The sequence below is a fragment of the Equus przewalskii genome, chromosome 32 (assembly GCF_037783145.1).
Source record: "Equus przewalskii isolate Varuska chromosome 32, EquPr2, whole genome shotgun sequence".
Lineage (NCBI taxonomy): Eukaryota > Metazoa > Chordata > Mammalia > Perissodactyla > Equidae > Equus > Equus przewalskii.
In genome coordinates, this window is record NC_091862.1 from 18,769,742 (window position 1) to 18,792,550 (window position 22,809).

The 22,809-nt window shown below is 41.1% G+C and overlaps 1 protein-coding gene across 1 annotated transcript in view; it reads right to left on the reverse strand.

Annotated features, from left to right (window-relative positions):
- Nucleotides 1-16,418: 16,418 nt before the first annotated feature.
- SAMD5 (sterile alpha motif domain containing 5) overlaps nucleotides 16,419-22,809 on the reverse strand; it is a 186,025-nt gene continuing 179,634 nt past the window's right edge. Inside the window, exon 2 of the mRNA XM_070602979.1 lies at nucleotides 16,419-16,731. Coding sequence (XP_070459080.1) covers nucleotides 16,501-16,731 — 231 coding nt within the window. The 3' untranslated portion in view covers nucleotides 16,419-16,500. The remainder of the gene's footprint in view (nucleotides 16,732-22,809) is intronic.

The following is a 22,809-nucleotide window of genomic DNA, read 5'->3' on the forward strand; positions in this document are numbered from 1 at the left end:
AGCAGCTTTCAATCTAAAGGAAAAAATAGATTCTACTGGATCACTGAACTTAAAACACAGTCCTTAACATATTACCCCTCCTTCACGAATCATTTCTTAAAAACTCTTACAATAATTTCGCAAGGAAATGCAACATGTATGGACTAACGCCGCTTAAAGCCTGGATTTCTGGACAAACTCGCTCTAATACGAATACCTATCGCCATGCCTCTTAGAGCTCCAGGTAGCCCAATATAAAGATTTTTATGTCCCAAGGAAAATTTTACATCATAGGGAAAAAATAAAGTTTTCATTGTAAATATAAAAGTTAATATTGAAATGCTGAATTTTGCCTAATTACTGGGCCTATTTTGGACGGAGGAAGGAGGGCAAGGACAAGTTCAACTTTCAAGGAACTAGAAACTAACTCAAGTTGCTGATAATTAACGTTGTCCCAGGGAGTGAGGGCCCTTTTCCAGTGGGAACAGGCCAAATGTTTTAACTGTGCAGAATCTCGACAGCTCATCTTAAAATTGGCTTTAAAACAGGTTTTCTGCGATAACAATATGGGCCCATTTTCTGCCCGAAGAATTCCCATTTTAAATCCCACAACAACATGAATCATAATGGCAATTCTGACATAACATTAACTAGAGCAAGGCTTGGATAAGAGAGGAGAGAATAAAATAATTGCAGTGGTTATCAAAGTTCTACCTGGAGAATTGGACGGCTAAATGGATAGCACCTTGACCTTTCACCCCTGGGACTGTGGCTGGATTCCAGTCCTGACTCGAGTGACTAAAAAATCATTCTGACCACTGAGGTGAGAAAGACCCAAAGTGAAATTAGAATGAGGGTCTCAGGCCAGTTGTTTCAGTGTGCATTTCCAAATCACAAAACCACAGCAAACGAGTACTTTCTGAGAAGACACACAAAACCCAGGCTTCTAGAAAAAAGGAAAAGGGTGAAAAGCACAAACTAATAGCAATGAACTGTGAATTCCACAAATACACTACCAAGTAAACTCTTGATACAAAGCAGATATACATTAAAAAAAGAAGAAAAAGCCTTTGGTTATTTAATCATCGACATCCTTTCAAACTCAATATTGTTAAGTTATTAATGCATCTGTTATGACCTGCTGTTAATAGAGGAAAACGGTAAATTTATTTGACTATTTAAACGATAAATATTTTCTATTTCAAGTGAATTCACTTCGACTATAAAAGAGTAAAATCTAGAAATGTCAAAATGTCGGCAGCCTGATAGACCTAAGTAGGAATGAAATGGAATCAGCTGACAGCCAAAGAAATACACAAAAGCTTCCAGTAATGCTTAAGGCCTTTCTTAAATGAAACATGTTTCAAGAAAAATACCCTGTTAAATTACAAATTACAACCAGCTCTGTGTTTCATTTAGAGTGAATAATTCATTCGTACCTTAAATTCTTTCTCCATATCTGATTTGAAACACTGCTTCCAACAACAGGTGCTTATCCATATAAATTACTCTCCTGATTCTGCTGGAGAATCAGTATGGAGCACGGCTGATCACGAGCAGAGGAGAAGGGAAAGATGCAGCGTTTGTGTCAGAGCCAGACATCCTCTAACAAGATTCCAAAAACAAATACTCTTGCAAAAAATATTATTACACCAGGGAAAACAAGACCCATTCCATCAAAAATAAATCTGGAACTCAGTGGAATCATATCATATTAGTTTTTCATAGCGAATTGCATGCACATCTCTGCCTCATCACTTTTAACTGTTGGAGGAGAGAAAGCTCTTACCTTGACACAGTTTTAATGTTTACTATAGACGTACTGCAGGAATCCAAGCTTCATAAGGTGACAGCAATTAAACCAACAGGTCCCATTTCCTATAGATGACATTCTTGGGCTCCTCCATTTCAACTTCCATATTTGATTTAATTAGATTAGACAATTATTAGCGGACCTGAAACACTAGCTCATAGCAGTAATATACGAGAGAAATTACAAAACCAGTGGGCATGCCCCGTGTCTGAGGAAGATTTTCAAGTATTGCTCCTTTCAAGACGCCTGATGAGGAGGATATGATTGCAATCACTAATTCTTTCCTCAAGGGTCACACAATTGTTCAGATGGCCTAGAAACTGCAATTACAAATCAAAACGAGCGATGCTGGCTGATGGTCCTTTTTCTGAAACCCAACCCACTTTTAAAGTACACTGCTTTCCGATAATTGCTTTTCATCAGTTCTCCATTTAATAGCAATATTTTATGATTATACATTTTCATAGAAAAATCTCGAGTCCACAGGGCATTTGCCTTGTATGAGTTTTCACACCATCAGGGTCTTGTTTTCTTGTTCCAAACCTCAGAATTTCTACATTTCACAAATACCTTGGTCAATCTGTTTCCTTTGCAGCCAAATGTTTACGTGCAAGTGTGAACACACATAGGTCTTGCTCCTGAATATGCTACTGACATAATTTTTAATCTTTGACAGCCTTTGCTCCACAAACAAAGCAAGCAAATGAATGACAACAAGCCACTCCAAATTCTGTTGGTTGCTATGCTATCGGAGCCAAAACTAATAAATGAAAGAATGAATGAAGGCATGTAGTGTATTCGGGATACTTTTTTGTAGCGGGTGGAGGGGCAAAAGAGAGTCAAGCCTAAACAGTCATTCTAAATGTGGATTATTCACTGGGCAACGGACTATTGGAGAGAGAGTTTAGGGAGACAGAGAGGGTACAGAACACAGAGAATGGAGAATAAAGAAACAGATTTTCAAAGTTTATCACTGCCAACATCTATTTGGCAGCATTGTTTTGCTAAGCGACTAAAAATAAAACAAAGTCTTTTTTTTGCATCACAGCTGCACAGGATCACCCCTCACTGGGTTAATAGGTTATAATGAGGACAGTGACATTTTTACAAATAGTCAACTTAGAATGCTCTGTGTTCTATGTTCTCCTGACCAACAGTGTCAGCCCTAGATGTGGCATCTTGTGCAGTAATGGTGTCATCATAAAAATATTATATTAAATATAGACAAAATGGGGAGACGGTATAGAGTTTGGTGCTGGAGTCAAATATCTGGGCTCCAGCTGGTTTCACCACTTGTCAGCTGTGTGGTGTTGGACAAGTTGCTTCTCCTTTCTGTGCCTCAGTTTCTCCATTTATAAAATGGGAACGATGATAACCTCTCCTTCTTAGTGGGGCTGTGAGGATTGAAAGAGTTATCTAAGTGTTTGGAAGAGCCATACCTGCCACATAGTAGACACTCAGTATTTACCCAGTATTATCATTGTTACTATTATTCTAGAAAGGCAGCACACACAGCAAAAACCAAGGTGAATTCATAAAATAGCATACATAAATAGTAAAACTCCCCTTTTCCCTCATTTCTCTTTGCGGGCAAATTCCTTGAAAACATTGTGCATTTTCACTGTTCCCAGTTTTGCTCCCCACACTTTCTCTTGAATGCACTCACCCAGGCTTCCCCACCCACCTCCATTAAAGCTGCTCCTATCAAAGTCACCGATGGCCACACATCGCCCAGACCAATGGATGATTCAGAGTCCTCATCTTATTTATGTGCCAGCTTACTTCTTGATGCCATACCACCCCCTATTTAAAACTCTTTACTCCCCTGCTTCCAGGTCACCAGAGTGCTGGTCTTCTCTGTTTCTCCTTTCTCAGCCCCCTTTCTTTGTTCCTTTTTTTTTTTTTTTTTTTTGAGGAAGATTAGCCCTGAGCTAACTACTGCCAATCCTCCTCTTTTTGCTGAGGAAGACTGGCCCTGAGCTAACATCCATGCCCATCTTCCTCTACTTTATACATGGGACGCCTACCACAGGCTGGTTTTTGCCAAGCGGTGCCATGTCTGCACCCGGGATCTGAACTGGCGAACCCGGGCCGCCAAGAAGCAGAACGTGCGAACTTAACCGCTGTGGCACCAGGCCGGCCCCTCCCCTTTCTTTGTTCTGTCTCATCTAACATTGGAATGTCTTAGGGCTCAGTCCTTAGACCTCATCTCCTTTCTATAAATGCTTAGCCTAGGTCATCTCGTCCCATCTCCTGCCTTTAAATCTCATCCACATGCTGACGTCTCCTGAACCACAAGCTGGATGTCCGAAATGCAACATGCCCAAACTGAACTCCCGATGCTCCTCTCCAAACCTGCTCCAGTGTCCTTTATTTCTCCTATTTGGCTCTACCTTGAAAAGATACCCAGAATCTGAGCACGCACCACCTCCTTCCCTGGACCAAGGCTCCTCCACTTCATCTAGGGGATTGCAAGAACCCCCTTACTGGACTTCCTGCTTTCATTCTTGTCCCTCTTTAGTCTATCCTCAATACATCAACCAAAGGGGCTCTGTTAAAATGTAAGTCAGAGAACTGCATGCCCCTGGTGGAAATCCTCCAATATCTCAGCATCTCGTCCAGAGTAAAAGCCAGTCCATTCCATCACCTGCAAGACCCTGCTCTCACTCCCATTTCTCTCTCTCCCATTCGCTCTGCTCCAGGCATCCCAGTGTCCTTGCTCTTCCTGGAACACACTGTGCACATGACCTCTCAGAGCCATTACCCTTGCTGTCACCCTTGCCTGGAAGGTTCTTCTCCAGGCTATCCACACATTTCACCATTTCACCCCCTTTAGATCTTTCCTCCAACTCACCTTCTCTGTGAGCCCTTCCCAGCCACTCTGTCTAAAATTGCAGCCCCTTCCTGACATTGCTTTCTTTTTTTTTCCTACTTTTTATTCCTTAGCACTTATCACTACCTAAAAGACAATATATTTTATTTATCTTATTTATTCTTCATTTCCATGCACAGAGGAATTTTGTCTTTGTTCCATACTTAATCTCCAGCGCCTAGAACAATTCCTGGCACAGAGTTGGCAATCAATAAATGTGTGTGAAATGAGTGAATTCTTTCACTGAGGCCCTTCGTAATATTTCATACGGTCGGTCTTGTGGTGGATAGTCACAAAAATAGTTAAGGGAAACACAGGCCTGTACGATCACTTTTTAAAAGACCACTTTTATCGTATTTATTGTAGAATAAAATGCAGACACAGAAAACCACATGAAACAAATGTATTGCTTAACGAGTTTATTACGAAGCAAACATCTTGGAACCACCATCCAAGTACAGAAAAGGAACTTTGCCAGCCACTCGAAAGTCTCTCCAATCCTGTCCAAATCTCACTCCCGTCCCCCACAAAGGTTACCATAATCTTGACTTTTACAGAAATCATTTCCTTGTGTTTCTTTATATTTTTACCACAAGAGAAAAATTCCTAAACACTTCAGTTTAGGCTTCCCTATCTTAAAAATTTATGTGTTCTTAAGTCTCCTTTAATCTAGGACTCTCCCCACCCTCACGCATCCCACCACCCTACCTCTTTCTTTTCACTGCAGTTTACCTGTTGCAGAACCTGGGTCATTGTCCTGTAGGATTTCCCACAGTTTTCACACTCGTGGTGCCATTTGATGTTTCTCTATATTTCCTGCAAATTGGCAGAGGGATCCCAAGGCTCGGTCAGCCTCAGGTCAATACCTTCGGCCGGAACATGGACTGTGTCTTGTGTTTTCCATCAGGAGGCACATGATACCTGGTTGTCTCTCTTTTTGCGATGTTAGCACTCTTGATACTCAACACCTGATCTATTAACTCATCAGAGGTACAAAACGGTGATACCCTAATTCTACAATTTAATTTCCATTTACTGATTGGAGTACTTTTATAAAGAGGCAACCCTCCTCCTCTATAAGTTGGTTACCCACTGGTGCAGTTCAAATAGAAAAAGCAAGAGAAATGCAAGATTCTTCCCTCTATTTACCAGTTTTTAAAATAATGAACTGGTTCCCTAGGATGCTTTGAATGTGATCAACGAGTTTTCTAAAAAAAATCATTATTGGGGCTGGTCTGGTGGCGTAGTGGTTAAGTTTGTGCATTCTGCTTCAGCAGCCCAGGGTTCGCAGGTTCAGAACCCAGGTGCGGACCTACACAGTGCTCATTAAGCCATGCTGTGGTGGAGTCCCACATACAAAATAGAGGAAGACTGGCATGGATGTTGGCTCAGCGACAATCTTCCTCAAAAGCAAAAAGGGGAAGATTGGCAACAGATGTTAGCTCAAGGCCAATCTTCCTCACCAAAAATAATTATTAGCTACTCTGGGATAGGAAGGTGGTATCTTTCCAAGGTTTTTTTTTGTCATCTGATGCTTTAGGGAACAGAAATACAAAGAACTCCTTTTATTAGTTGAGGCATCAAATGCAGATAATTGTTTCTTTCACCCTGGGCTCTGGTGAGCCTTCAATAGACAGATTGAAAAAAATGGTCCAGGCACCAGTCTCCAGTGGTGTTGCTGTTGAAAAATCATCCTGGAAGGAACAAGTTTGCAGATGAGATCATAAAGATGCACCAGTGAGCCAGGTTCACTCTCCACATTCACTTACTAATAACTTACTGAGTGCCTGCCTTATGCCAGACCACAGAAATAAGCAGAAAACTAGATAATATAACTGTTCTGAGTGGGAAAACAAGACCAAATAGACAATTAGCTTCAAAATCATGTGGTGAGGGCTGTGATAGAGGGACACAAAACATTCTATGAACTGTGATAGAGGGACACAAAACATTATATGAGCAACTAAGAAAAGCACCTATTTATAGAAGGAGTGCTTATGCTGGCTTTGAGGAATGCGAAAGAGTTTGCCAAACAAATTAGTAAGGAAAGGCATCTGGACAGAAGGAACAGCCTGTGCAAGGGCATGACCTGTTTAAGAAGTGGAAATAGGGGCTGGCCCAGTGGTGCAGTGGTTAAGTTCGCAAGTTCCACTTCTTGGCGGCCTGGGGTTCACCGGTTCGGATCCCAGGTGCGGACATGGCACCGCTTGGCACGCCATGCTGTGGTAGACATCCCACATATAAAGTAGAGGAAGATGGGCATGATGTTAGCTCAGGGCCAGTCTTCCTCAGCAAAAAGAGGAGGACTGGCAGTAGTTAGCTCAGGGCTAATCTTCCTCAAAAAAAAAAAAAAAAGAAGTGGAAATAGATTCCTCTTGTTGGAACAAAATGCGTGTGAGGGCAAGTAGGGAGAGATGAAATGTAATCAATAGACAGATCAGGGGACTACAGGACACTACATTAAGAACTTCCTATTTGAGCCTGAAAATTAAAAATGTTTGAGTAAGCGAGTGACATGATCCATTCTGTATTTTGGAAATGCTACTTTGCAGTCAGCTATGTGAAGGAAAGTTTGAAGAGAGGGGAGGCTGGTATTAGGGAGACCAATTAAGAGGCTATTAATAAAATCCACGTGAAATGAGATGCCAGGAGAAGTAAGGCAGTTTTAAACTTAATCCTAAACATGAGATAATCCCAGTTCCACAGAGATCTTACGTAGCGATTGAACAAGCTCGCTGTTGTTCGAAGCACTCTATGCTTCTCTCTCGGAATCCTTCTGTCATGCTGTAGGTACTGTTATCCCATAGCACAACTGAAGGCTCCTAGGCAGGAGGATGCTCAGAATGTGCCCAAGCTAGCAAAACTCTGCCTACCATGGAGTCAGGACCCCAATCCCGGGCCTCAGGCTCCAAAGTCCTTGCTCTTCACCGCACACTACACGCAAGTGGGCCGGACGGATGAATGGAGTCATGCAGCAACACCTCAAGGTCCAGAAGATGGAGCCGAGAGCCGGCCAGGCCTGGGAGGAAGGCATGCTCTGAAGCTGCCTGTGAAGCAGAGCCTTACCTGAGCTTCCTCAGTCTCAGTTTAAACTATAAAATCCTAAAAGAGTCTTAACATTGGATTTTTGTGGGCTTATCGCCAGGAATAAAATAATATATGTAAATTAGATGCACAATATCTGGCTCAAAGAAAGCACACGTGTAAATTGTGGTTATTCTTATTGTGTTTATTCAAAAATATTCCCTATGTTCTCCATTAGGTGATATTCACCAAGGTAGGAAAAATGGGTGGAGAGGTGGGAAGAAACAGAGGTGGGCAGTATTTAGGGGATGGAAGATGATAATTTCAGGGTATTTTTTATTTGCGAAAAGCCTTTTTCTGGCAGGAACCAGATTTCATTTAATTTCTGGCAGTTTCTGGCAAATAGTAGTTTTTCAAATATGTGCAGTAGGGTTGTATATTGAACTCATAATACAATGCCACTATGCAGGGGGAAAGAAGTCATTTCTTTATTTTATCGATAGCTGATTGGTTTTCCTCACAAGCTCCCCTCCACAGGTTAATAGTGGAAAACATTCTATATTCCTATCCAGTGTAAAGCTTAGTCGGATCCAATAGTTCAAATAATCCTTTCAGGGGATGCTGAGTCTCTCTTTAAAAAATAATCATCTCATCTTTCACATTGTTTCCTTTCTCCTCCTGCCTCTCTGCTTTCTCTCCCTAAAATAGCATCCAGGTGTCTGCTTCAAGTCAGGATAAGCCCACTCCACATAAGACTGCCAGGAAGCAGGCAAGGAGACAGCAGACTCTTCAATATTCTCACAAGTACTCCTTTTAAGGATAGGTCTGCTCAAGTCCTGCAAGGCTGCTCTTCCTCACCCCACAATGTGTGAAGATGCTGTCTTCTTGGTCCACGTCTGCTTCGTACATCAGGGTATCAATCATCGTACCATCAGCCTTTAGGGGGCCTTCAAGACGAGAAGAGAACTAAAGATCTCTCGCAGCTGGTTAACAACGTGTTCCTTATTAAAGGTTAGACAACAACTACAGATGTTATACACTGCAGAAGCTGCATTTAAAGGTACGTCAAACCCAGTGACATAAAACATATCATAAAAATTTGGAAATAATTTATCTAGGGGATGAAGAAGAAGAAAACTTTGGAATGGAAAATAAATGGAAAAGGGGTCAAGTTATACCTATCAATAAAAAATATGACCAATTTCGAGGTTTCTGACACTAGCCATATGTATGTAGGAAAATGTTCTGCAACAAAATTATACATAACTAGTTCTTTTCTTGAGGCAGAGTTATATGCATGTTTGTCTGAAATTAGCAATAAACTTTAAATCACCAAACTCTTAGGTTTGGGTCTGACATTTATAGGATATGGGAAGTCTTTAAGAAACACTTTATTTCTAAGTCAATATCTTGCTTGGTAGTTTCATCTTTTGAAGATGGAAATTGATTTTTCTCAACACTGCAAATAGGCTGTTCCCCTCCCCTCCCCTCCCCCATCACTGTGAAGTGTCAGAAGCACAGGGAAAGCTCCGACCGACTGACCGACCATGGGCAGCCTCATGGTTCACCATTTCAGCATGATCTACACAGGAAACCAGGATAAGGTGACTTTTCCAATATTGCACGTTTTAAAAGAATCTTCTCTTTTTTTATTATTGACAAAAATGGCAGTTAAATAGTACTTTTGTAACAAGCTGTCATAGTTATCTTACCTGAATTTTTACTTCAGGCAACACGTAAAAGGAATTGGCTCAGATCCGCCTTTAAAATAACTCAGTGTATTTGTGACAAGCTCATTTCTGTCCGAAGACTAAAGGATTAATAGTCATCGGGAAAAGTTTGAAATCTGTGGCTATTTAATTTATGAGCTCGCCAAAAATAATCAAGCAAGGAGAATAATAAGCATTTTTTTCTGTACCACTTGACTCTCATTGGAAGAATTGAGGAGATATGTTAAAGAGAAATGTTGAGGTGTCTCCCACAAGATGATATGTGGAATTTTTGAATGAGAAGAAGCGTGGCTTAATACAGTTTAAGGAGTGTCTCTTCTGTCCCAAACTTCTGCTGGATGGTAGGCATTTATGTGATTATACCAGGGAAGTTCCACTTCCACTTGGGATTACATTCACTTAACAATGAAAAAAAGGGGAGATAATCTACAAAATGACAACTTTTCTGGAGCCTATCAGAGAGCTGAAGTCACAAGGCAACCAGATGAATTGAATTCCAAAGAATGACAAATTCCTCCAAGGAAAGATGGGACATATAAATTGTCCTGCCATTGGCAAGGTATGGGAAAACCTGGTAACAAGAAGGAAGCTTTAATTCTATGAATTTTTAAAGACAGAGTGTGAGTTAGCATGACAGTTTAGAATAATTGGGAGCCCAGACATGAGAAATCTTGCAAATCTCTAGTGTGAGATGATGAACAAGACTGAAGGCAGGGGAGTAGAAAGAAAGCGATGGCACAAGTGTCAGGAGGTAACTGGCGGCCACTCGGGACAACACAAAAGTCCATCCACTTTCCCAGACCATTCTCTTATATGAAGCAAAAGCTTTAAGCTCCTGGCAGGAAGGGAGGCAGGAAATTCTCTTGTCTCACAGTAAAGTCAAAGATCCAATGCTTCTGCGGGGCAGCCAGGAGCAAAAGACCTCTGCTTCCAGGGGAGGGAAGTATGGAACTTACTTGAGCCCCAAATCCTGCACTGATACTAAGCAGACATCTGTTACTGATAGAAAAGGGCAGAAAACTCTCTACTACTCAAGGTTTGGCTGCCATGATAAGGGGAGGGGAAGAAGGGGCAGGAATGCTGAGAAAGCCCTACCCCCAAGACTCACGCTCACAGGACCTTCCTAAGCTTGAGGACAGATCATGAGAACTGAGGAACCTTCAATCATGCATCCAATTCCCAGACCCCATCTCCAACTCTACTGGTCCAAGCACAAGCCTAGCACTTAGTAACAAGCACTCACAGTCTACTGATAGGGGAAAGACAAGAATGGCGCAGGTGTGTCTGAGGTGCTGCAATCTGAGGATGGAGCAAGAATTTTAAGAAAAATCCTTCCACACTGCAAGATCTACTCTAAGCACAAGATAAAAGCAGCCCCCCATTAAAGGAATATGAAGTTCATGGTGCACTCAAGGTTAATTATAGCAACAACAAAACCCAAACCCAACCCAACTACAGACTAGATCAACTCAACCAACCACACTAATAGCCTGACAGAACAAGAGGTGTGTCCATTTCTGGGTGTTAATTCTATTTACTCTGTCTCTTCTGTTCTATTGACAATGTCTGACATTCAATCAAAAATAACGAGGCACATAAAAAATCAAGAAAAAAAGATGACTAAACAAGTCTTCGTCTTTATTAAGTTCCTGCTTAGGAGAGAGGCTTGTTAGCCAATAGTTAAAACTGATTATAACAAAGAACTGTATTAGAGATATTTCAAAGTGTATTAGAAGTATTACACACATAGGGAAATCAGTAATTACATCTGCCTAGGGGGAGGTGCCAGAGAAAGCAAATAAGAGACATTATTAAGTGAGAGTTTGCCATGAGGACAAATGGAATAAGCATTTCAGTAGAGGAAACTGATGTGCAAAGGCATGGATGGGTGAAATGGACATGAAATATTGGCAATTTCAGAAAGGCCAATAAAACCTAGGGGAAAACAGTTCTCCCATCATTTTTTTTTTTTTTTTTTTTGGTGCTTTTCTCTCAGTGTCTGTGAATGTGCATCAATACACAAGGCTAATTGTTCTGTGAAAACAGGAAACCATATTGACTATATGCTAGGGAGCGAAGTGACTCCTTACAATAGTGGCTCCTGAAAGAAGGCTTCTTGAGTACCCTTGAATGCATTCAGACGCTGGTATCAGCAAGGTTGGATTTTCCTGCTACTGGTGATTCCTGATATTTAATTTAAAAGATACTCTTGAATGAAAACATCTGTAATCATTGAAGCCTATTGAGCATCCCAAATACAGAATATCCAAAAAAAAAAAAAAAAAGAGCCTGTTATCATAAATTTGGATAAATTTCTTGCATTTCTCTATTCACGGGAAATAATTCCAAACATTTCTTTTCTTTTCTTGCTTATTGAAAAGTTGAATTAAGAGAACTGTATGGCTTGGAACACTTCTCATTAATGGTAATTAGTTTCTGTAATCGAAAAACATCATAAACAGTTACATGTGTGTTTTAGTGGGATATAAAAATTATAACCTTTTAGAAATCACCCAAAGATAAACGATGAGAGCTTTTGAATATAAAGCATATTGAAGAAATAGTGCAATTGCACAAAACTTTCAGTACAATCGGCTTAAATTGATTTCCATCATGAAATTTGAATTCCCATAGATAGTTAGCACAGTTTCTTTATAGGCTGCCACTGAGCAGCTTGGGAAGCTGCACAAATACTATGCAATTAATCTTCACGCCCCTCCCCATTTTCTCCATGAGAAAGTTGACTCCCTCGGTGCAGTTGTAGCCTCTACACTGGCTAGGACAGAATGGGTGGGTTCCATTGGGAGAGGTGCTGTGGAAGACTTTAATCTCCATGGGCATCACTGATCTTCTTCCTCTGTTTCATCTGGATGAAGAGGGTCTCAGCACTCCAGATTTTGCACTGACTACCTGTGTACTTATTCATTGCAATTCTGCATTCTTTTATCTAAACCTGTGCAAGATGAGCTGGAAATATAACACGGTCAGGGCAACAAAGATTCTATGCACACCCTTGCTTCTCAAACAGGTAGGTGTATTTCCAGGGGCTGTGCAAAGCGTGCTGAGAGTTGAGGCACTAGGATAAGCATGGAACATCTTCCCAGATCATTAGTTTCCCTCCAATATTTTGGGAGAAAACTTTTTTTAGAAATAAATGTAATTATATCATGAATTTGAATGCAAATTAGAAAATGTTTAAACTAAAACGAAAAAATTTAGAAATTGTCTTCACCTTTGCCTCAGGATATTTTCCCAGATCCACCAGGCTGTCTGGCTCATGCTCTTCTCCTATGAGAGGTACCACAGACGATACCGTAAGAAACTCTGGTACCTGCTTAGGTGAGTTGATACGTGAAGTAAACCATCTGCAGGCATGGTAGTAGTTAATAGGAGGCAGTTCAATGATAGTCATGATCTAATTCTTCAAGAGGTCACAAGTGTTAAGAAATGCATTAAACAAAAACACAGCTACCATGAACTGTCCAACAAAGGAGATGATGCAGCCAGAATTTCTGCTGAGCCTATGGTTTCTCCTAAGTCCAAGAGCCACAGTCTTCAAGTGAATGAATCAGATGTCACTCTCTCCATGTTCTAAACTCAGCACTACCACCTTCGAGACGGGCACTGCAGGGAAAAAGCCAGAGCCCAATAAAACAGCCCAAATACAAGAAAAATGTGTTCATGACATTTGTTTGAGCTGCCTTGGGGTTCAGATGTTCTGATCTCTGTCTTCCCGCTCTGGGTCACGATGTGGCTTTTCCCAGGAAGTCAGCTTTGTGACTCTCTGGAATAGCTCTTAGAGCATCCTTTCGACAGTACCGATTCTTCCCTACAACGGGTGCATGATGCTGACTCAGCAGTGTATGATCCACCTGAGCATCTGTTGAACAGATACGAGCCTTTGGATTCCAGGTTGTTTCCACAGGAGAATTCAGTGTTAAGAGAGACTCTTCTGGCTCTATAAACTGCCTCCCTTCTCCTCTTTACAATAACCATTTCTGTCATTCTCATTGAAGTTGCCCTATTTTGTAAGAGCTGATCGCCCTCTGGGCTATGTCAGTGGTGCGCCGTGCGAGAGACAAAGAAAGGCACAGAGGTCAGAAACAGGGAGATGCCACCTCACCACCCCCTTTACTCTGTGGATGAACAGACCTCTCAAGAGTTCTCTGTGATGCAGGCAAACTAACAAGCTGTCCTTCTGGCAATTAAGCAAGAGAAAAGGCCACTTCTAAAAACTTTGCATCCAGTTCACACCTTCTAGCAACAATGCTGCTATTGAACATGCTTAAACTGTTGATTCCTTGAGGTTTCTATATCTCTCTGAGCCCACTTTGCCTTTGCTCAACCTAACAGAGCACCCTTAATCTTCTACTTCAGCACACTGTGGGAATTGCTTAACCTTGAAATAAAAATGCATGTGGTGGTAAAGACAGACAACTATTCAGAGATGTCTGAGAAGGACACAGTTTGGCGGCCTTCTTGTGCCTTCCTCTAACTTTCTTGCATTTAGCTCAGGAAGCCAGAAAACCATGGAAAGAATTCCTTTTACTATAAAGCAGCCTTCAGAGACATCCCCAGCCTTCACGTGCAATGCCTGACTCAGAGAGCAACTCCATGCACACTCGGTGGGGGTGTGCACCAGTCACAGCATCTTCCCTTCAATGCTAAGCTTAGTGGACGATAAATAAACCACTCTTCAGAAAACTACATCTTCCAGTGTACTCAATGATACCCTGGTGCCCTTAAGAGCTGCTTTCCATCTCTGTAAAAATTAATTCACCTCATATAGTAAGCAATCTACTTCTTGAGAGAAATTTTGTTGTAGGATCAGAGCCAATTCTTTTCACAAAAGGGGAAATTTCTCTTGTGAACTACACCACAAATGGAATCTTGAAGCAAGAACATTTTTTCTTTTACTCCAGATCCTATTTAGAAAATGACAGTTATTATCTCATATTTTCTAATAGTTAATGAAAGGAAAAAAGTCAATATCTTGTTGGTGGCATGTCAAAAGACTTTTGCCCATTTCTTAATTCATTGTGGAAAAATGATTTTTTTGAGGTGCAAACCAGAATGGGTGGGAGGTGAAGGAAAATAGACATTCTGTCAGAGTGATTCTTGAGGAAACCATTGAGCCAGTTCCAAAGATAGATCATCTGAGTCCTGGCCAGAATCCATTCATCACTGCTCTGTCTTATATAAACTCAGCCACTTCACCTCATTGTCAGAGAAGAATTGAGCAATTTTAGGGATGCATAAGAAATCAGAACTGTCCAAGTAGGAGGGCATAAAACCTAGGCAATGAATATATTCCCTGGAGTGTCATAAACATCAATGGGAAAGACCAGTTGTAGGTTTTGGAAGGAAATCCAACCAGACGTACATATTTCAGTTTGTCTGGAATGGATGTTCATTCATTCATTCTACAATTCACCAATATTTTTTGAGCATTACTTTGTGTCAGGTGCTGTACTAGGTTATGGGGACACAGAGATGAGTGAGACAACGGCACTTAACAGGGCTGCATCATGAAGGACCTTATAGGGCAAGATGAGGAATTTAGATTTTAGTCTAAATGCAGTGGAAATCATGAAGGATTTAGGCAAAGGAGTAAGATGATATGGTTTATATTTTTAAATACAATGGAGAGATGTATGGAAAATAGACTGGAGGGGGGAGGTGGAATTGGGAAATTGTTGTCCAAGTCTGTTGGTTCCGCAATAAGAAGATGCATCCTGGTAACAGGCAAGGGTCAAGATTCAAATAAAGTTTAACGGGAAGAGATAATTTTTCCATTTTTCCTTGAAAAACACAGCATCTGACTTTCTTTTTCTTCTTTCTTCCCTTTCTTTACTGTCTCCTTTTGAAATGGGAGGATCTTTAGTGTTTTTGCGTAGCAAATAGCATCTGCAAAATGCAGTCAATGAACAGGTATTGTCAAAAAAAATTAAAAGAATGTCAGACACAAACATATTTTCTATAAAAAGGCAACATCCTGGATGTTACAAGCTCTGGACCATGAATGAGGAGGTCTGAATTTTGGTTTCATTTTTGCTGTCACTTTACTGCTTAACTTTGAGAAAGATGCCTCGCATTCCTGCTGGTCTGAACAATAGTTTATAAAAATGAGTTATAATCATCAACAGGAACCAACAAACTACCCCACGCTATTCCTATGAGTAGGGCGGAACAGAGATAACATTGAGCTAAGAGCTCTTAGGTGAATTACTTTCAGTCCCTGGGCTTAGTTTCTTATGTGTAAAATAAGGAAAGTTGGATATGAATCTCTTTAATGTCCCTTCTTTAAAAGTCTAGGATACAAGTCATATCCCGGATAAAATTATCCAGTTGTTTTCCTGTATCTATTTGATGCTAACATGTGTGAGTGTTGGACCAGAAGTGGGAGGTTAACTTTGCACAGCTACACCCCAGAATTGCTTTCAAAATATAATTAAGTTGCTTGGCAGAAACCTTCCGTTCAGAATCAAAGTACACTTAGAAGACAGAAGATGTGGAAGATAGAATTGTGCTTCAGTTAAATATAATGGCCATGAAATGTTATTGTGCACTTTAATAACTAGTATTAAAAAATCCTTACAGATTGCACTCTCTAACTGATTAGATGAGAGACGTTTTCTTAAAAAAATGTCCTTGCTGCCCCAGTAATATCTGTTGGATTTCTGTATGAAAATGCCCGTTTCTTTGCCCCAAGGTGCTAAAGATATGTCTTGTTAGCTTGAAAGATGGTTGGTGCAGACCTCAGAGGGAGCCCCTGGTGTTTATTTAAATAGAGCTTTCAGTTGGCAAGCAATTAGCCACCCATGACATATGATACTGTAACTGATGTCATCAGAGTAGCTAATTAAGTGTACTTAGGCACATGACACTCATGATGCAAGGAACTCAGAGCACAAACACATTTCCTGGTTTCTGGATGCCACAATCTTACTACTTGGCTGAAACTCATCACAATCTGATTATGAATTCATCAATGACCCCTTTGAAGACTGCAAATCACTGGTTTTCCAGGAAATTTAATGTGGCATTCCTAGGCTTTACTTTCTGCAATATTTTCTACAACCTCAATTAAATGAAATCAGCTCTGCTACAGACACTAGTTTATAGTGATTAACAAAAATAGGCCAGTGGGTTTGTTTTGAGCTCATTTCTATTTCAGCCTGAAGCACAGGAAGTCTTGGATAACCAGCAGCTGCGGGGAATGACTGCATCAAGACCTGCTTGACTGCATCAAGACGGAGGGAAATATGCAAGGTGGTCGCAGGACATCTTCCTCTACTTGGTCCTTGACGTGGCTGGGAAATGCAAAAGGGAGTGCAGGGTCAGAGGAGGAGCACAGGTTTGGGATCAGGCAGATCCACGCTCTAATCCCAGCACCACAACCTTCTAGCTGGCAGACCTCTGACAGCAGGCTGAACTCTCTGAGGCCCACTTCCCTCATCTGTAATTACAGATCCTAATTCCTGCTTCAAAGAGTTGTCATGAAGATTTAATGAAAGAAACTAGTAGGAGACATCGTAAGCTCTCTATTATGCTAGGCCCCTTCTCCCCACATCTCCTTCCCGCTTCCAGTACTTTCCATTGCTGCCTGCCTGCATTGCTTCCTCCCTTCCCCCCTTTCTTCTTTCCTCTGTCCCTCTTCCTTCCCTTCCTTTCTTCATTCCTCCTTCCATCCTTCCTTCCACAACTATTTCTCGTGAGATATGCTCCTCTGTGTATTAGAAATTAGCTACAGACTATATATATAACAGGCAAGACACTGTTCCTGCCCTCGAATACTTACTATCTAGTGGGAAAGACAAGTCATAAGTACTTTTAATCCCATGATGAGTACAAGGGTGGGTGGCTGGGAGGTCAGGGGCGGGGTGAGCACATGGAAGGAACATTTAATCCAGTCCCACGGCAGGCAAAGCTCAGGTTGAGCTGCTGGTGAGCAGTGGCCGGCTAGGTATGGATGACAGGGAGCTTGTACACAATGAGAACATCCCAGGCAAAGGCCCAGAGGCAAGAGGAAGCCTGGAACTGCAGGGAGTTCTGTCCGGCTGCAGGGAGAGCACAAAAAGGCAGTCACAGGAAATGAACTTGGAAGTAGGCAGAGGCCAGATCGTGAAGTGCTTTGTAGACCACGTTGAGGGATTCAACTTCATCCCGAGGGCGATCAGGGGCGAATGCAGGGGTTTAAGTGGAGAAGAGGCAGGATGCAATGTGTGCTTTGGAAGGATGGTGGAGGAGGTAGGGCAGTGAGTCAGGAGAGGCCAGAAAGGAGGCCTCTGAAGTACCCAGGGAAAAGAGGAGGGCAGCCCGCACCAGAGCAGCTAGAATTTTTATTCTCTCTTCTTGAAACAGAGCAGCCCTGGGAACTTCTGCGAAGTTTCTAGCTAGTCAAATAGGCTTACCACTTTTCCCACCTTGCTGGGTGTTAAGTTTATAAGCACGAGTAGTTACCATGATCACTTATATTTCCTTTGTGACTCATAGTATTTAAGTTAGAGTTATGGTCCAGCTGATGGCTGCTCGGAATCAGGCACCTTCCTAGGTGGTGACCAATGTCTTGTTTCTGCACCAGGAGAGCCTTCTAGACAAAACGATCTTAAGACCAAACCAAACGAACAGAACAAAACAAAAAACTTGACCAGCACTCTAAAGAATCCCTGGTTATGGTTAAGATTGTGCATGTGTGTGGAAAAGGAGAAGCTTTCATGAAATATCACCTCCCCATTTAAATGACCTTCCCTAAATACTGCTGCTATGACTTGGGAAGACCTATTAGTGTTTAATAAAACATGCTGCATCAACGCGGTTGAAGGGCAAAGTAATATCTTAAGAAATGTGCCGACTCTGACATTCTTACAAGAAACTCAGGCATCGGAAGAGCAATTACTCTAAATTATAATTTTACTAAACTTCAGATTAGAAGGAATTACTCTTTGGAGGGGCAAAATAAGAAAAAAGAATCTTATAGTTATTCATGTTGAAAAATAGCTTGCAAATAAAATAACTTCTTCTAAAGTTAACAGAGGAATGGGATTGCTTGGCATGCAGAACTGATCTTTAAAAATGTGATTCAGATCCACACAGATACAGTAATGCTGGTTATTCAGGGAGAAGCGTGAGTGAATAGCAGGAGGCATCATTTTAACACCGGCAATTTTTTAAATTATTTGGGCTCACAATATTTCCTCACCAGAAAGCAACGAAGTGTGAAACCAAGTCAATGGAACCACTACGTACATATTTTTACCAAGGATTCAACATGCAGACACCATCTGAACTCTATCGTTCAAGATCATAAATCCTCATTTGTTAATATTTGGGCTCATTTATCATCCCAAAGGGACAACTGAAAAGGAAAACACAATTGAATAGTCAATCCATAAATGCTCCCATGTTTGCATGGGGCCTAATTTACACAAAAAGAAACTTCTCTGTATTTTCTTCCTAATGCACCCCCATGCCCACACGGGCCTTAAGAAGGCAAATATACATCTAAAAATGTTTCCACTTTTCTTCTCTCTTCTCACCTGTGACCATTTTATTAAACTACCATTTGTTGAGCATCTATTCCACATCCTTCACTGTGATAAGCACTTTATAAATAGCATCTCATCTAATTACGACAATATCATGAAGTAGGCTGTGTTGGTCCACTGGGGCTGCTGTCACAGAGTATTACAGACTGAATGGCTTAAACAGCAGAAGGTGTTTTGTCATTTATCTTTTGATCTTGTGTGCATGGGTGTTGTCCGTCATTAGTTGTCTCACAGTTCTGGAGGCCAGAAGTGATCAAGGCTTGGTTCCTTCTGAGGGCTGTGAGGAAAGGATCTGTACCAGGCCTCTCTCCTTGGCTTACAGATGGCCATCTTCTCCCTGTGTCTTCACAACACCCTCCCTCTGTGTCTGTGTCTAAATTTCCTCTTCTTGTAAGAGCACCATTCAAACTGGATGAGGGCCCATCCCAATGCTTTGTTTTAACTTAAATGCCTCTATAAAGACCTTGTCTCCAAACACATTCCTGGTCTGAGGTACTAGGTTAGGACTTCAACATAAGAATTTTGTGGGTTACACAATTCAGCCCATAACATAGGTATTATATTCTCACTTTACAGATGGGGAAATTGGCGCTTGGAAAGTCCAAAGTCAGAAGAGACTATCCCCTGAGTCTGTCTGATTCCAGGCAGCAAGCTCTTATTTACCACCCTAAATTGCTCTCCAACCCTGACTCCCCCGACCCCCCGTAGAATATCCCATCCCCAGCCTCACCACTGCTGTAACAGAGCGTCAGCTGATGAAATAATACGGAAAAATATTTTCCTACCGGAGGTAAGGAGAAATGTAAACAAAGGCACCTTGAAAGCTTTCATTCATTATCTACTTAACGTGGGATGGTAATAAGCATCTTAGAAACAGAATGTAAGAGAACTTGACCCTGCAATCTAGGAGCTTTCAATTAATGAGGGACAACACCAATGCAAACAAGCTCAAAAGATAAATGATGAAAGCTGAATAAATGTCTACATTAACTAGAGAATGAAAGGATTTCCATTAGACAAGAGCAAAGAGATAAGTAGAGCCAGGAGGAAGCTGAGGGAGTTTCATATTTAGATTAGGCTGCTCTGAAGGAAATCTTCATCTCTCTTCCTGTTATTCAAGAACAACAGTGGGAGGCGTTTCAGGAGCCTCAAAAAATAGCTCAGTTTTTTCTCCATTCACTTTTTAAGCCCATTACAGATTTTACATATTTTGCTCATATTCACCTTCAGCAGTGTGTTAATATCACAAATGTTGTAAGCAGGGTTCTAAACAAAATGGCATCTTCACCGAAATTTTTAATTACTTAAATCATAAAAATGAAGTCAAACATCACCTGTTATGAAAGTTTGAATCTATATGAAAAAATCAAGATTAGCTAAAGTGACACCTTGCTAAGTCTTTCAGTCAATTAAAGGCAAATCAGGAGGCTGGCCCCGTGGCCGAGTGGTTAAGTTCGCGCGTTCTGCTGCAGGCAGCCCAGTGTTTCGTTGGTTTGAATCCTGGGCGCGGACATGGCACTGCTCATCAAACCACGCTGAGGCGGCATCCCGCATGCCACAACTAGAAGGACCCACAACGAAGAATATACAACTATGTACTGGGGGGCTTTGGGGAGAAAAAGGGGACAAAAATTAAAAAAATAAAATCTCTAAAGGCAAGTCAGAAGAAATCAGCAATATCCTTACTATTATATAAACACAAGAAAATGGTCATTTTGTGCATCATAGGTATGTGAATAACTCCTCTTTTATGAGTAAAACTTCTGTTCTTCAAGTGATGCAACATTAGACACAACTTTCTGGCCGAAGATGGCTTTAACTGAGGTTTGTACATAATCAAATGTTAGTTCATGTTACATCAGAAGTTAATTTGGACAAAATTAAAAGCTAATAGCTCATAGATCTTCGCATCAATGATGAACAGTGTGGACCTCTAAACTTCAGTCCCACCCATGGAGTCACCCACAGGAAGATGGGGAGTCAGAGGAAGGCTGGCTTTCAGCATTGTTCCAAAGAGTTACTTACATTGGAGACCCTTGTTATAGCCTGTGTGTTTAGGGACAATGAATTTGAATACTGTTTTTTTCCCCTTTCTTTCACAAAGATTTGTCAAGAGGTTAGCATTATTGGTCCAAGCCACAGCCATTACCAAACAATAAAAATTTCTTATATTGCAAAACTTGTCAAGAGCGCGTGTGCATACACACATACGCACAGTTGAATGCATTTGAACTTAGCAAAGGGCTTGAGGCTCAGGGCTATAAAGGAATATGATACACAACTGTGGACTGTAAAAAATAAAATACAGAAACAAACATCCAGAAACCATCTTCCCTGTTTCTATGGGTGGGACTATATCCAGTGAAAAATTCAGCCCACTCAAAGGCCTAACGATGGGTTCTTATGTTTGGAAACCATACTTTTGCCCTCCAACAGGAATATATTTTCACCATTTCTCCTAATCCCACTGAAAAGCACAGTGACACAATTCCAATGCCTATGTAAATGATTACTAAGCAGCAGATAATTATGCCCAAATCAATAGCTGGACAGCTGGGTTACTCTATGTCAAAACCCAGGCAATTCAATGAAAGTTCCCCTGAGGAATAGTCTCAGTTGTTATGGTGAATTTTGCTGTTACTTTTGCATTTTGATTGATTAATACACAATGCACCTTGGCATATTTTCTATTTGGAATGCACAACGCTGGTAACACGTGAGAAGACACAGTTGAATTCTCCTACTATTGCTTAATGGAATTTTTCTTTAATCTTTCAGAAACACAGCAGAAATTTTAAGTTTTGTACCTTTAAAAAGACTTCACTTCAATTATCTAAAAATAATATGCTAGCCTAAAGTAGGATGACTATTTAAATGGATAGATGCATCAAGAAATTTCTAGAAAATTATTCCTTTTATAGTATCAAAGCAAGAAGCTGACAGTGATTCCTGGGGATGTATAAATCTGATATTATAAAGTATACAGTTAACTTTAGAGATTGCTACATTATTCTATATGCATTCATGGAAGACAGTTACATATTCTCTACTGATGTAATACATATAATATTTGTTAATCTTCAGAGGGAATGGTTTTTATATAGAAGGAGAAAAACGAGAAGGACATTCAGAACATTAAAACATGTTTCAGCGGCCGGCCCGGTGGCATAGCGGTTAAGTGCGCATGTTCTGCTTTGGCGGCCCCGGGGTTCGCTGGTTCAGATCCCGGGGTGCAGACATGGCGCAGCTTGACAAGTCATGCTGTGGTAGGCACCCACGTGTAAAGTAGAGGAAGATGGGCATGGATGTTCGCTCAGGGCCAGTATTCCTCAGCAAAAAGAGGAGGATTGGCAGCAGATGTTAGCTCAGGGCTAATCTTCCTCAAAAAAAAAACAAAAAAAAAAACCGTATTTCATTGGGCAGAAGTGAAATCTGATTCACTTATAAGATTCTGTCTTACAAGGTTCATCACAACCTTATTGGTCTAGTGGGGAGAATTCTAACATCTTTTATACACAAGTGTTCCAGTCTCCCTGTCCTAAATCACTGCTCACAATCCCCATTGTGCTTTCTCAGTGCCAATAGCCATATCCACTGGTGACAAAATGTGGTGTTTCATGCTGGGTGCCTCGTGGGGATGACAATTCCATTTAACTGATGTGCTATCTCCACAAAATTGGCGACATGATTCAGGGAAGTGACCTGAGCTCTATCTGCTGATTCCCTGAAGAGGAACTGACAGCTTTGACCAAGCACCTTTGACCTCTTGTCCATGAACTATCAACTGACCTAAGGTAACGCTGACTATTACACTCTTTAAGCACCAGTGGATATTTCTGTTTC